This window comes from Benincasa hispida, chromosome 9 (genome assembly GCF_027475165.1).
Source record: "Benincasa hispida cultivar pf3 chromosome 9, pf3_genome.v1.1, whole genome shotgun sequence".
Classification (NCBI taxonomy): domain Eukaryota; kingdom Viridiplantae; phylum Streptophyta; class Magnoliopsida; order Cucurbitales; family Cucurbitaceae; genus Benincasa; species Benincasa hispida.
Window position 1 is genome coordinate 67,158,412 of NC_143486.1, and position 17,306 is coordinate 67,175,717.

Here is a 17,306-nt window from a genome sequence, read left to right on the forward strand (position 1 = left end):
TTTCTAAAAGCTTAAGTTATATATATATATATATATAAAGAACTTTGGAAATGAGGCATCTAGAACATTATATATATATATATAGAATGAAAAGAAAGAACAGTAAAGTATGATTTGAATTGTAAAATTTTTGGAGGGCATGGTATAGGGTAGGATGGATAGAACATGGGGTGTCTATATATACCATCTTGGCAGAGATATATATTACAAAGCCCACTGTTTTTGTTGATCAACATGACAACTTACATTTATTCTAAAATAAAATTCACCAAAATTGTACATATAATAAATTACTTCTATTGAAAGTACAATAATGTCCAAATCTCATAATTTTGTGTTAAAAAAAACATTATTCATCTGCATGGTTTTGACAGTGTCGAGGCCTGGAAGGAAAATTAATCAGTCTCTTCCATATCCACAAGAACCGATACTAATAACATGGATTTGTAACGTTTAAGTATTGTAAAGTACTCATTTAATTATTTTTTAAAAAATTATTTATGGATCACTAAGAACAACATTTTTCTTTTTTTGACATGTTCGTAATATCTTGGAGACCTTGTTATTTTCTATTATATTGTGGTCATTTTAAATTTCATGCCCACTTTTCTTCTTCTTCTTCTTTTTTTCATCATAGATCATTTGATAAGGATATCATATTTTTCACTTTGAGTTGTCTAAAGTTTGCATAACTTTGTTTTTTTATTTTGTATTCAAAGGCCTTTATATTTAAAGGAAGAGTGTCTTTTATAACAAACTCACAATCTTCTCCTTGTTAAGTAAATATAGAATTTGTTCATACCCAATATAAAAAACAATGTACAGATGTTTGTAGGATAAAATCCATTTTCTGATCAAAATTAACTAAGAAGTAGGAACCAACTTGGACTTAAATTATTTTTTTTCACTTGAGTTCAAGTCCAACCATTTGTAAGACTTAAGACTTCAACCTTAACCTTTTGGATAAGAATATATGTGAGTATTCGGACCAACTTACGTGTATCTTGACTAATCATACGGGACAATCCGTCTAACCTTACCATTTTGGTGTCAAGAAAATTTGTAAGATATTAAATTCTAATAAGGTAAATGGCCATCATAGATTGAACCTATGACTTCTTGACTTTTTTATCAAGATCAAGAATATATATATTTTGATATGAGACAATTATTTCTAATATAAATTTAAAATGGCAAACATAATGTTAAAACCCAAAAATAAAAGATTGAAATGCCAATTCCCAAATCAATATAAATATAAAAGACGAATGAGGGGAATGACGTTTAATTTTAGTTTTCTTATTACAAAAAAAGAGGTGGAATAGAGTAGGACAGGATTTAGGAAAATAATTTTAGTGAACGTAAAATTGTGATAAGTCCAAATTACACATTTCTGAAAATAAATTGCAACTAATTTTTGTTAAAAAAAATTAAAAAGTGGCTAAAATTGGTTAATTATTATTGAAACGTTATTAATTTATTTGAAAAATGCCTAAAATTGGAATTGAAATTAGCAGTTAAAGGTCAATTTGAAGTTTGATGTTTCTTTTTCGAAATATTATCATTTGGTACAGTTATTATTTATTTATGGAATATGAGACGAGGAGGAGACTTAAATCAACTAAAAAAATACCGCAGTACGTATAAATAAATAGAAGCGGCCCGTAGTAAATATAAAAGAAAAGAAGGGGTATTTTCGTCAAGAGAATGTCTATAAAACCCTCCGCCATTGCCATTGCAAAAACTCCCCAACTTCCAAACACATCCTCCGAATCTCACCTTCAACGTTGTCTTTTATTTTTCTCCCTATCGGAAAATGTCGGCCGGACTCGGAAAATGCAGCAAAATCCGACACATTGTCAGGCTCCGACAAATGCTCCGACGGTGGCGCAACAAGGCTAGAATGTCAGCTAATCGCATCCCTTCCGACGTACCCGCGGGACACGTGGCTGTCTGCGTTGGAACCAGCTGCCGGCGGTTTGTCGTCCGGGCTACATACTTGAACCACCCGATTTTCAAGAAGCTTCTGGTTCAAGCAGAAGAGGAGTACGGGTTCACCAATCAAGGCCCTTTGGCAATCCCTTGTGAGGAGTCAGTTTTTGAAGAAGTGATCCGGTTCATCTCCAGATCCGAGTCTCCGAACTCTGGCCGGTTCGTGAAATTGGACGATTTTCAAAGTTATTGTCATATCGGAATCAGAACCGGGCTTGATTTGTGGCCGGAATCTCGACCTTTGCTTCATGGGTTGGCCGAGAAATCCATCTGGTAATGTGGGTCTTTTTGTAAATCCGTCTGAATTGGCAGCAACTTTGCAGAAAAGTGAAGAACAAGAACAACAGCTAAAGGAGAGCGAGTCAAAGATCCAGATTTGACTCGGTTGAGTTACCCGAGATGGGGTTGTAATTTTAATTTAATCTAATCTGGGTTTTTTCCCCCTTTTTTTGAACCCCCCACAATCCCACTTGCCACATACACAAAAAACAGGGGCAAGCGGAGTTAGGAGGGTTTTTCTTTAAAAGTTAAGAAAGTATAATGTGATTACTGGGGAGGGAGTTTTAGCTCCGGAGAATGCTTATGGAGATGGCAAAAACTGGTGGAGGGATCATTTCACCGTGTCGTCCCGAGCTCGAATCGGAGTCGGGGCAAAACAGAGAAGGAAGAAGGAAGAAGAACAGAAAGTGTTGCTAATTCGGCCAGAGGTCTATTTTCTGTAAATTAAGTGATTGATTTGAAATTATTCAATGGGAAATCTTATAGACCAATTCTAATTCCAATTCCAATGTGACTGTTGATTTCTTTTGAAAAGGAAAAGGAAAACAAAAAAAGGGTTGTAAATTGTAATCGGGGCAGGGGAGACTCCAATGGGAAGACATGTGCAATATAAAATAAACTGAAGGGCATGTGTCCCATTTGCTCTGTTTCACCTGACTCCTTTTGTTTCTGTGGCATTTCAATTGGGAGGGATATACTAAAAACTCAATTATATTTTTTATTTTTCTTATTTTTCGTATTTTCTTGTTCTTATTACATGACATGTCCTTGTCTCATACTATAATCCATGTGTATATCACAGACATTGCTCGTGCCCTTTTCCTGTACTGTAATTTTCCTCCTCTTTTTTTTCCCCTGAAATTTCCTCACTAAATTTTGTTGTGAATTTGTCATCAATTTATATGCTTTATGTGGAAAGTTAGTTTATCAACTCCCAAATTGTTTATTATATGGTCCAGCTACGTTGTCTGTTTTGTTGCTAATTATGCTTTGTTCATAATATCCATTTTTGCAAATGGAAAAGCTAAATTTGAGCGAGAAAGGAACATATTATATACATGTATATTTTTAGCACAAGACAAATGAGATTTTGGGAATTTTAATTTTTTTTACTTTAGATGTTTATCTTCACTTTGGCAAAAAAGGAGGAATGATATTGATTGCCTAAGTCAAACCATATAGAAAGAAAAATAGGTTGCACAAATAATGCTCTTGAGCTTTCTATTTACTAAAATAATGATTGATTTGGCATTAATTTACTATGCATCTCTAAAAGATAGCGACATTGTTTTTGTGGATGTTTTCACTTGTCATCCATCTCTTCCTTAGAATAGGAAAACTTTTATAATGTCGGTATCTTAAAGTACGTATGTGTTTGTCTTTGTCATACTTGAGAAAATATACTTTCTCCTCGTGTCTTTCTATATTTTTGGATGGATGTCCTTAGAACAATCCAAGATCTAATAAGAAAATTAAAGAAATGGTTTGACATGTATTACATTTTGTTATAGAATTATTTGTGTTCTACACCACCACAAACTCAGTTTAGAATTTAGAATTTAGGAAAGGGAAAAAGAAGAGATTGAAGATAAATAGATGAGTTACCTTAGTATAAAATTGAACATGATGGTGTGGATGTCGATAATTAATCTCAAGTAGGTTGGGAAATTGATTTTTGGTAAGGCTTAGTGCAAGGCCGTATTAATTATTGTACAACAACTAAGGAGCGTGATTTAAGGTACTACATATTTAATACCAAAACAAAAGGAGAGGTTATTTGGGGGAGGGAGAAAAGGAGAAAAAAAAAAAAACACAATTATTGGGAACTTCAGAATTGGGCCCCAATTCTTATGGGCCGTGTCATGTTGCCCTGGTGAAGCAGAGAAACGTGCAGCCGTCTCTTATTTGGTGGGTTAATGTTGGATATTTGGTTAAATTTTATATTTACTATCGTTGAAGAAAATTAGAATTTAGTCCATTTATTTTTAAAAGTTAATTTTCATTTTTTTTTAATTTGATAAGATTTTATAGATAGTATATAAATAATTTATATTATCTTTATGTATAAAATTGCACATCAATGTGATTCTTGTCACACTGTCTTTATGCTTAAGTTAGATCGTAGACTTTTAGAAAGTTGCAAGGGTTAAAAATTTGGTATGAAATTGAAGTTTAGCTTTCCAAGTTGTAATAATGTATATGTGTGGGATAACCTAGAGTTTATAATTCTCATTTTTCTCCTAGGGTTGGGACGCTTTCAAAGTCTATAAGCTTGGTGGAGGTAGATCTATAGGCATTTTGGCTTGTGGTTTCTCTTGCCCAATGCCTATAATTGGACATCGGGCTTGGTTTTGCTTTATAGAGCTTCGATTTTTTTGTGGTGTCGAGCTTAGCCTCTGTTTTTTAAAAACAGATAAATTAATATATATGGAGATAGAAATTCAAAATGGGAAAAAAAAAAGTTATGGGATTGAGGGTGTATGTGGGAATATGAAGATGAGGGACAGAATATAAAGCCCCACGGCGTCAGTTCCCCGCGTGAGAAGGAGAATGTGTGGAGTAGATGATGAGTAACATGTGAAATTTAATTCTGATTGTGTACCAACACAACACAATGCCCCAAAAAAAAAAACCCTCAAAATTTGACTTTTTTTTTTAGAAAAAATATAATAATAAAAATAGAAACAATTGACCTTTCTTTTCTCAATTTTTTTATTTTTTATTTTTAAATCAACTTCTTCAACTTAACGGTACTTTTTTTAGTACATCAATTGTGGGAATGGAATACCGAACCTCCCATCTCACTTTAATGTTGAAACAATTCTAAAATATTAGGTTTGTCAATTACTATTGAATTAAACTCATTTTAACGACTTAGCCGTACTTTTATGGGATTATCATTGCCAGTCAAATACCTTGTTTCCTCAAAGTAATAGTTAATGACTACTTTTTCAATATGTATGTTTTCAAACATTTATTTAGATTAGATTCTACGCTTTTTTAATGTTGGTTAAATTACATTTTTTTATTAATATTTTCTCTCCTCTTGTTTCATTGTAACTTTTAAATGTTCAAATTGAGTCCCTTCTTTATAAAATTTAAAATTGAGGTTGTGAAGCTAATTTAAATCAAAATTATTTTAATAATAATTTTATTTTGCAAAATAATTTTATATGAGGAGAGGTATGACAATGTGAATATGTTTCCAAAATGTACCCAAAATATATATATATATATATATATATATATATTTAAAACATTAAAAATGAATTAAGCATAATGAGTATTTTGAAGATCTATTGAACTGAAACAATGATAACTAATTTTAAACATCGAAAAGTCCATGAATTAAAATAAAACAACATATTGCAACATAAATTGTTTTAACATATGTTGTCCTTTATTTGTAATTTAACCATTCATGTATGGTCATTGTTTAAAATAATTAGTGATCAATAGGACTTAATCCAAGTACGAACTTTTAAAAGATTCAAGGATCAAATTAAAGAATACATAATATAAACATTTAGTTAATGATTAGTTTCTCGATAGGTATCACTCTTAGAGATAATAATTAAGTACATGACAATATTTTAAAAAAATCGTAAATATAATAAAATCTATCGGTGATAGACTTTAATCTTATTTGCAATAGAGTTTATTGTCGATAGATTTTAACAACTAGATCTAAATTCTTTTATATTTATAAAATTTTTATATTATGCTATCTTTGTTAATATTTTAGGTTTGATTACAATATTTACAATTGTTTCTATTTATATTAGTGGGAAAAGTGATGGACAAATGATACATGGGCTTCCTTGAGCCGGAATGGTCGTTGTATGGGCCCATTTGGAAATCCCCAGGCCCATATATGAAAACCCACGACCACAACAAACGAGATCATCTATGGAAAAGCCCAACTTCAAGGAATCCATCTGTTTCTCAAAATTCTACCTCGCAACTCTAGTGTAGAGCTCCACTATTTTAAAATAATGTATAAATCCATCATATCATATGCAATTAATCGAATATCTTCCTAAACAAACATGAAAAATAATTAGTAATTACTTAACTTATCTTTTTGCAGTTTACTTATAGTATGCTACAAAAGGAAAAACTCAAAAAAAATTTAAGAAAGAAGTTGATCAAGTGACAAAATGTGGTTGAACAATAAGGTAAAACAGAAAAAGATGGATATAACCTAGAATTGACCAAAATATTATTGTTGTTAATTTGTTTCTTTTGTTTGAAAGGACTCCTAGAAAGTAGCCAAATTATAGGAGAATCTAAGTAGGTATTACCCAAATGAAAGCTTGGGCAAAAGGTGGGTTTTAGACTAGGGTTTCAAGAAGAGGAGAGCATAGGAATGAGAAGGGGGAAAAAGTGGGTTTTAAAAATGGCTGAATGATAGGGAGAAAGACAAAGTCTAAATCAAACACAAGACAGCCTTAATCACTCTGCTGGTTGTTGGAGACAACCATGCTTGTGTATTTAAACAGCATAATTCACTCATTTCTCCCCAACCACCCACCTCATTTCTCTCCCTATCTCCTTTATTCATCTTCTCAAAATACGTGTTATTTTTGTCCTCTTTCAATTACCCATGTAATTTTTAATCTCCCACTCTCACTATTTTGTGAATGTCGACAAAGAGACAAAAATTAAAAATGAATGAAAATATTATTCCATCATCATACCGTCATTAATGTAACAATTGTGTGTGTTATACGGATAGATTTAGATTTGAAAAGGTTCGTACTAAATTCACCCAAGGTTCATGGACTCACATGAGACAAAAGACAAGATCTGATATTGAAATACCTTGTGCCAAGTGAATTATAAGCTCAAACCTATGAGGATCACCCTATGAGAACAAGGACAACCAATTTGATTTTAGAGTGTGCAATTCGCACATACCTAATTCAATACCAAACATTGAGGAATGATCAATATTTGAAGGCCCAAATTCCAATAACAAAAAGAAAACTCTTACTAACTTATTCATTGAAGACGTTGTGGCAAGTACTACACTAGTGTCTAGATTCTTATTTCTTATTTCTCAAATTACAAATACACGATTGAACAAGTTCAAATAAGGTTAGATTTACGAATCTAACAAGATATCTAAATTTTGCATGCTTTTAGTAGGTATTTGATACAAATTCAACACTTTTAACTGTTCTTTTTTGTACATCTAAAAGTGCTAAACTGTAAGTTATATTGTTGCAACACTGTAATAAATTTATTACAGAATGAAATAAGAAGCATGTGAAGGGTGAAAGTTAAAAGAGTGTGTAATGCATGCCCTGAAGACACTGCTTTCCCAAAACTGCAGCTTCTAAAGCAGGGATGAAACGACACCCTCCACACACAAAGAAACAACCAAAACGACAATAATAATCAAAGCCTTCTCTGTTTCTGTAATAACCCCAAACAAAAGCTTACCAATTTTTCTACACACAGAGAGAAAGGTTCTGTGTTTTTATGTCACAAGCAAACAAAACCTTAGTTTTGGACCACGCTCTGCCTTTTCATTATTTTTCTTTCTCAATTCAATTAATTCCTTTAGCAATCATTTCCATCTCCTTAAATCTATCTATTACCTCCTTTTCTCCACAACAATATCTAAACAAACAAATCCATTATTAACACAAGGTGGCACTAGGATTATAATCCAGGCACCAAAAAAGACAAAACCAGATACCAAAAAATAAAAAATAAAGTTTCTTAATTATAGGTAATAATTGCCCATCATGATCTACTACCAAGATTTCCATTAATGACTGCAAATTCGATATATTATATATATATATTTATATAAAAAAAAAAAAAAACAAATGTTTGATTATTATGGAGTAAGATAATGATGGCGTTACCAATGTACTTCGTTGTATTTTATGAATTATAATTAGAAATTTGATCATAATTGTAAGAGGGAATTGCCTGTACTTGAAGAATGAGAGGCAGAAAAAGGTTAAGGAGAGGAAAGAAGAATGTGTTGGCTATTAGGGGAAGAGTTTTGAAGGGCCCATATGAATTTAATTTAAAAGCCCTATTTATAAATCCAATTTAGCTGTGGCCCAGTTTAATAGAGTTTTGGTTTTTTTTGTCTAATCTAAGATCACCATTAAACTCACAAGAAAATAATTTTTTTTTTTTTTTTTTTTTTTTTTAAAAAAAAAAACAAACCCATATGTTTACTATTTTTTTCTTTCTTTCTTTTGGGTCCATTTTAAAACCACCATTCCAAAGATTAAGATGGAACACCGACAAAACTTTTTATCTTTGCTTTTTTTTTATTTTTCTCAATTTCAACCTTATAGGTGATTGATTCCCTTTTATGAGGAAAGTTCTTCTTTTCTTTTCTTTTCTTTTTCTTTTTCTTTTTTCTTTTCATTCCATTTTTTTTCGGTCTAATATGGAGCCAGAATGATAGGACACTTTTTTATTTTTTATTTTTTAAAAAAAGAAAAATTGTGTGAATTTTTGAGACATTATAAAATAACATACACTTCAAAACTAGTTTTTTCTTTATGATTTTTTTTTTTTGTTAAAGTACATACTTAACCTTCCTAATATTGGGCGAAAAAAACTTCATACTACCATCACAAGAAAAAGCAAATAAAATAATAAGTAAATTAAAAGAAAAGACACACTAGAAAATTCTCAATATTATGTAGAAAATAGTTACAATTACATAAAATATCTCTTCCATAAATAATTGCAAAAAGAAAAGAACCCAAACTTTTATACCACTATATGTCCATCAGTAATAGACATTCACATTTTAATATATTTGTAAATAAATTAATTCAATTTTCTATATTTGAAAACAACATTTAATTTTTTAGTATTTGATATTCACCATTTTCTTAACTTTTCATGTGTGACTGTTTTCTTCTTCTTCCTCTTTTTCGTCAATAATAATAATAATAATAATAATTATAAATCTTATAAATACTTCAATCTAAATTTAAAAATCCATCTATCTCTAGAATCCCACGATTTCATTGTAATTGAAACTTAAAAATTGGTTGGAAATACAAATATAATCTTTTATTGGTAAAAAATAAATGAAATATTTAAGATATAAGTGTAAAAAAAAAAAACATATTTTTATTAATACAACAAAAAAAGTATGGAAGAATAATATTGCATTGCACTCGACTGATTGATTCTTTCCTCTCTTAATTCCAAGAGAAAGTTAATAATGTGAAAAGAAAAAACAAAAGAAGGTACACATTGCACAAGGATGAGATCCCCATTGAAGTATGAAAATATAGAGAGAGAGGAAAAAGAAAAAAAGAAAAAAAGAAAAAAGAGGTGAAATTGGATTAAAGAAATTCCAATTTCCAAAGGCAAACAAATAGAATCCAATGAGCGATATTAAAAATAATAATAAAACAAAAAAATCACCATTTAATTTTAGACATTGGGTGGAAAGAGGATTTGTTTGTGTGGGAAAATGGATTGTGGATTCAAGCTGTCTCATGTAAGCGCGTGGGTCCCTTCAACCCTATAATTTTATTCCATTAATTTCTTTTTATATATATATATATATAGAAATAAATAAAATCCCAAAACCCATTAATGTAAATTTCTTACTTCCCAACAAAGTAAACCCCTTCAAATTTATCATTATAATTCAATTTTAAAATTTAAAATCAACAATATTTTAAGATTTATCTCCTCATTATCTTTCTGCCTTCTATAACTCATTGATGTCTCTCACTTATCCTTAAAGCAATTACAAGTCATTCTTTGTTTTCAAGTCATAAGAATATTATATTATATGTTTAATTCATTATTTTTCTGAAGTCAATTTCTCTCCAATCATTTTTTAAAAAAGATCCTTTATATTTAATTAAATTAAGTAAACTCAAAAGAAGAAAAAATAAAGGTCATATACGATTGAGTGTAGAATTGAACAAAATAGCTAGAGATAAAGATGTGATGGGAAAATATGTGGAGATATTATTTAGGGATTTTAATTTGATGAGAAGTCACATTAGAGATATATAAAAAGACACAACAACGTTTTCAACAATAAAATAAATATTATAAATATCAATGTGAGACTTTTTTTTTTTTTTTTTCAATAAAAGGTCTTGGTAGAACTGAAATTGGAAAAATTATTTAAAAATATCAAACACGGCTTTTCATAACATATGATATATCTTATATATATATATTTTTTTTATTGCATGTGCCGCCAACTTCTTCTAAAAAAAAAAAGAAAATGCTAATTACTAAACGACCACGTTTGCCTCCTTTGCACTTCTTTTTACACTTTCTTAATTATTTTATAAGTATTTTAATGATTTTACACATCCTTTGCATTTCTTCATTTTCTATTTTCTGTCAAATATCAAATTCCTAGATTGATATCATATTTAATAGAATGAAGGATTAAAATCACAAATTTCTTAATCACTAATACATGCTAAATATTAATAGAGCCATATTAAGGAAAAATGATGAGATTATAAAGATAAGTCCACGTGTCAAGAAAGTATTGGATAGAGGGTAGCCACGGATCTCAAAGTAGCCATAAAAAAAGGAGAGTATAATTTGAATGGGGAGAGGGTTTTTGAGAGTAGGTGGGAAATGGAATGGAATTACTCTTGATAATAAAGCCACTTAGGAAACATATATCATATCCCTTCTTTATCCCTTTTAGAATTGCCATAATCAGATCACTCACTTAACCTTTTGCGTAATTTGACAGCTATATGCATCATCAATTCCCCCCTAAGTATTATTTGTATAATAGTGAATTTATGTGAGACATTAAAATACATGCACGACAACTACGCAATTTCTACACTTTACACCTATATTCATCAACTCTATCTAGACATAACTTTGACTCACTTAACTCTATTTATTGATTTAGGCTATTAATTTTCGACTCCAATCTAATCCTTATTTGCCTCCAAGAAAATATACAAATTATATTTTTTTTATTTATTAGGCTGATTTTTTTTTAGTTCAATAATATAGGATGATGGAGGTTTTTTGGAATCAAGGTAATCGACCATACAATATAATAACGCCACACATGATGTATCAACAATTGCAACAACAATAAAAAAGTAAAGAGATAAACTAAGATAGACAAAATACAAAGTGAAATACCATTTACGTCTGAGAGATAGTGTGCCATTAGAAAGATACTTTTAGTAATATGAATCAAGCAATTACAATATTGTACTTATTTCTAAACATACGACAAGTACAATGACACATGGATAATTTAATTCAATAAATGAACACTTAAGCTCCCATAAGTATGAGAATATTAGTAAACAATCACTTAAACTTCCACTAAGTGTGAGACTTCCTCTCAACCGTAATGTTTCCACATTCTTGTGAAAACCTCTTCATGTGATGAGCTTAGACCTTAAGTTAGAGATATGAGTGTGTAATGGTTGGTCGGTGTTGGTTTTGGGAGAAATTTGGCATCGAAAATCAACCAAAAAAATGTGTAAAATTCGATTGTCAGTCGGTTCTTGCCGACTCTGTGATTTTTTTTTAATATATATATTATAAGCAGAGCCAAGAAGAATGAAAAGGAATGTGAATTGATGAAGTGTTATTGTTAGGTTAACATAATTTGTAACTTTTTAAAATTTAAATCAATCATGTAGTGGTTTTGGAAATTAGGCAACATAAAAGTAATAATAATAAAGTAATATTAAAGTAGTAGGCTTGGGCTTGGATTGATGATAGTGGGCTTGCTTGTAAACTTTTTTTTTTTTTTTTTTTTAAAAAAAAAAAGTTAAAACAAAAACTAATATATATCGGTCGGTCGATCGACTTTCCACATTTTTTATATGAAAATAGAAAACCAACCGACCAAGTCCTAGCCCCGACCAACCAACCTTAATTCGGTCATTTTTTTACCGGTCGGATTGGTTTCAGTGCCTTTATACACACCTCTAGATGGAGAATCCCTTCTCGATGAGATCTTAGGCTCCCCCTAAGACCAAGAACAATCTTTTCACGAAGCTTACTGCAACAATGATCACAAGTACAACTTCAGGATCAACAATGATTTTGAATCACAGTTCTCATGTTCGACCACCACGAAAACAAAACTCTTCAAACAAAATACTAAAGAGCGGCAATCCTAGAAGACAACAACTTGCTCTTAAAAAGACACTACGGAAAAGATAATTAGACTCATTCAATATCTGCTTAGCTTAAATAAGAAAAGAATCCTCAAGAAAAATAAGATCATAGAAAAAATAGAAAAAGAAAAAAATAATTTGTAGAACTAGCAACTCAAGAGATGTCCTGTGAGACATTTCTTGAGATAACCATTAAATTAAAAAGTATCAATCACCCTTAAACAAATATAGTCAGTTTCAAATTCTAATAGATTCAAACGTCAAACCTTTTGACCGATAGTATATGTTTTAACTATTTGAGTCATGTTCAAATTGTCTAAGATTGATTTGTTATACATATGTCAACTATGTTTAAAAAAAAAAAAACTATACTTTATATTATTTGATGTACTATGAAATATTAGAGATGATCGTAAACCTATTTGGTTGTATCAATTTGATCCCTTAATTTTGAATTTGTGGATTTAACTTTAAACTTTAAAAAATTTGTAATTTTAACCGTTTAATAAATTCTCACTCCAAGTATCATAAAAAAAAAATTCCCATTATGCATTTACTGAGATATTGAACATATATACGATTTGATATTATAACTATTTTTAAGAGAAAAACAGAAATTTATATATTTTGGGAATATTAATCGGTACTTAATTTATGCGGCGGTCAAATTTATTTTTGTGCAATTTTTTTAAATGAAAATTCATGAGTTTATGAAGAATTTTATATTGCTATTTGTTAAAGATAATAGATGAATTAGATAGTTATATATAAGTTAATGATTAAAATTGTCACACTCATAAAATTATTTCTTGAAAAAGGGACTCACTGTAGAATGTAAGGATATTATGTAATTTAGACATTTATGTAAATTGGCATATGTCCCCCCTCCTGTCCATTACTCACTTAATCAAAGAGGTGTGAAGATGCTAAAAATCATCTTCCCTGATGACATTTAGCATCCAACTAACCAACTCAATCTGTACATGAACCTGAATTGTTACACAATGATCATTTAATACATTTACTTTCCATTCGACATATTCCATTTCTTGACATTCACAAACACATTTCATAACTTGCCCATCTATAGTTATATACAAACCATCAACAAAGTATATGTACTACAGAAACACTTTATATAACTATACAACCAAACAATTACTTTTGTCCCACGCTCCCAAAACTCAAATACATATGTTCGTGTTATGCAAACTATTTACAATAGGACTTCAAAATATGTAGACTTACAATATAGCAAGAGACCCTCCTTGTGTAGCAGTGGACAACTCAGCTTGAATCTGGAACTTTATCGCTACCTGGGGGGGGGGGGGACATGAAACATTGAAAAGCATGAGCTAAAGTCCAGTGAGTGGTAATTTAATATGAACATAAGTTTTCTCTTTCTAAATCATTAGTAAGGTTGGCCAAATCATTGAGTACATCATACAAAGTATAAAAGATTCCATAACATCTTAAACACAGACTAATAAAACAGTGGCATGATCATATCTCATATAAAACATATTATAAAGTATTCAGGAGTTATCAGAAAATCACATAAACTCTGTACCCAAATACTCATTTACAACGGCGGGTTACTCTAGACAAGGAATGCCCCTCGCGGTGTAAACCAAATAACAAAGTCATATGTACACGTAAAGCTACCTCAAGATTAAACATATATACATACCACAGGCCTAGGTTATTCTGGACTTCCCAGTATACCCTGGCCACATATGACCCCGATAGCCCCCTAATAGCCTGGGTGGCACTACAGGCACATGTTCCTCTAGACTTTCTGGTATCTCTGGCCACATCTAACCTTGATAGCCCCCTGATTTCTTGAGTGGTGCAACTAAAACACATCCAAGTAGCATGGAAAAGAACCATCTCTTGGGTACAAGAATTAGTAGTTTGAAACCATTTTCACAAACTATTCAATGTCATTTATTCCACCATCAAGAGGTTTTCTTAATAAACCATACAAAACATAATAAAGTAAAAGTAGTTTGTAAACTACATTTTTATAAATTCAGAGCATATAAAATCAATGAAAATTCAGAAATCATAACATTTATGAAATAATAGTCAAGTACAAACAGATCATACCAATACATTTCACAAATCATAGCATACTATCATACATATATTTTTCATATCAAAATACTATAAAATAAACCACTCACAGTCACGGGCACAAGTTCCTTAACTTATAAGCCTTCCCAATCTTAATTTGACCTAAAATAAGATCCCCAAGTTACTAGACATCTACAAAAGGTTAAAATAACCCTAAACAGCTCTTGATGATTCCATAAGACCAGTTGAACTCGTTTTAAACCCTAAACCTTTACATTTTTCTCTTTAAGTCCATTTTTCTCAAAATATCCAAAATGGCCCAAGATCACTTTAAAACCCAAAATTATTCATTTTAGGGTTAAAGTATAAAGAAAAATCCTAATTTGGCTTAAACAATGCTCACCAACACTCAAAATGGTGGTGGCAAGGCCAATGGATAGCTAAAATAGGCGTAGGCGAGCAGTAGTGGGTGTGGGCTTGGGGCGCGCATTGTGGGGTGTTGGACATGGCAAACGTCGATGCGGCGTGGGGTTGGGAAAATGGGCGTGAGGTGCACGCGAGACAATTCTAATGAGGGTGCGTGGATGGGCATCATGCGCGCACGGGCTGGGCATGCCTGCAGGGTCTCTAACTGCTGCCTTTGCCCAATGATTTTCTTGTTGCCACCCAATTTTCCAAAACTTCAAAACACTATTTACAATAAAATAAACTTCAAATAAATTTTATGGAACTCAAGAGGGTCCTTTTAACTAGCTTACAAAAAATTTAGGCGTCAAAATCCTCCTCCAAGTGTCTTGAAAAATTCTTCAAAACAGCAAGCTTAGATTTACCTGATTTTCAGACAACCTCTATTTTCTTTTTTCAAATTTTCTCAAAATTTTCGATTTCTAATCACTCCAACATCCCTAGGGTATCTGCTACACTCAATCAGCTTTCATTTGGCTCAAAAATTCCCTTCGTATATTGCTAAAAACTGCATTTTCTTCATCTAATCATTTTGAACCAACCAACTACTTATTTGCTCTTTTACGTGGCTTCTTCTCATTTTTTCTTATCTTCTTTATCCCTAATAACTTTATCAAGTTAAATTAATTTATAATTTTAGGAAATTAATCCAAAATTGAGTTTCCAACCAAATACTTATCTTCCTCACTCTCGACCCACTTGATTCACCTACACAATTTTCTTTCTTTCTTTCTAACACTTAGCCAATCACCACTCATATTCAATAGTTAATCTCACATTCAATACTCCAACAACCAATAATGTTACTAAGTCAGTAAATTAAAAAAAAAAAAAGAAAGAAAATTTCATGTGTAAGTAATTTCCAACTACTAACATCAACACTTAGCAACAAAACATGTCGAGTTTTATGTCCTAAAACTCATGGTTTGTAAACAATAAACTTATTCTATTAATCAGTAAAGATGTTATTGAGGTTTGATTCAATAAACTAGTTATTGAATATATGAACTGCTCATTTCGTTGAAGAAATAAATCCAATGAACTTAAGATCTAAGGTTGTTACATGAGTACTTGAACTTTATGTGGAGACATAAGAATATATTGGGTTCAAGTAACTAGTCAAAATGATCTATAGTATACGAATAAGGTTGGGTACCTTATTGTGGTAACACTATTGGGTACGACCCACTCTATAGTTGTTACAATTTGATGTAAAGTGCTACAAATGAAATGATCCTGATTTATTCATGTAGTGACATGAGGAGAGTTAAAGAAATTATTAATTATATGTGATATCATTACTCGTTTAATTATTGAATTAAAAAAAATGGAGAATTGATTAATATTTAAATATGATTTAAATATTAATTTTATGAATAGAGATTCATGGTAGTAGATTTGGTGTTTAATTAATTTAATATTTGATATTAAATTAATAAAATTATTTAATTGATTTAAATCAATTTTAATAGAATTGATTTTGATTTTTGGAAATTCAATAATCAATTTTAATTTGATTAAAATTGAATATTAATTGAAAATTTGAAAATTGGAAAAAACTCATTTGGTGGATTTTTCCAATTCATGAGTTTTGACTCACTTTTCAAAATTCCACTTACAAAGTTGAAGTTGGAGTTGTATATGCTTGGGCAATATGATTACATGGGCCTTCTACTTAAAACACACCTTTTAGAGCTGAAGAAATGACCATGCAGCTAAGATTTTCATATTGGAGAGGTTGAAGAAGTGTTCTTCAACAAACCCAGAAAATTGCTTTTCTCCTCTCAAATTCTTCCCTAAATTCATATCATTTTGAATCCCACAACTCAATCTAAGGTCCTAGAGAATAGTAGAGAAATTGTTTTGGTGGTCTACACTTAGTGCCTAAGGAGATTGGAGCTGAATTTGAAGATCAAATGTGTTCTTCAAAGGTATTTCTGAAACCATTTTTTTTAATGAACATGCTTAATTTGTTGCTAAAATTAATGAATTAGAGTGCTTAATGATCCTGAACTCTTCCACTGGTTGCTTTTCTAAACGAACAATTGGTATCAGAGCATGATTTAAGCACTCAATTCGTGTTAATTTTAGCATGGTGGGTATTTTTCATAAGATGTATGAAAAATGATGGACTGATATGAGGTTTTTTTTCTTTTGGCATTAAATTCTCTTCATTATGTTGTAATTAACTCTTTGTTTATGGGTCTTGATGTGTGTTTAAGTATCTGTAATTTTATTAGAGTCTATAGAGTTGCATTTAAGATGTAATTGAAGAAAGAAGCAAAGGTGCTCAGCAAAAGAATTTTGGTTTTGAAGCTTCTGCCAAGCAGCGTTGTGACATTACCTCTATAGCATTGC

At 30.8% G+C, this 17,306-nt stretch overlaps 1 protein-coding gene across 1 annotated transcript; it reads left to right on the forward strand.

Annotated features, from left to right (window-relative positions):
- Positions 1-1,731: 1,731 nt before the first annotated feature.
- On the forward strand, positions 1,732-3,003 carry LOC120086608 (SAUR-like auxin-responsive protein family). The gene has a single exon (XM_039043340.2). It carries the CDS (start codon positions 1,817-1,819, stop codon positions 2,267-2,269), a length of 453 nt encoding a protein of 150 aa, XP_038899268.1. The 5' UTR covers positions 1,732-1,816; the 3' UTR covers positions 2,270-3,003.
- Positions 3,004-17,306: the final 14,303 nt, after the last annotated feature.

Excerpts from the sequence above, each read along its gene's own strand:
- LOC120086608 (XM_039043340.2), top strand. The coding sequence starts at position 1,817 with ATGTCGGCCGGACTCGGAAAATGCAGCAAAATCCGACACATTGTCAGG.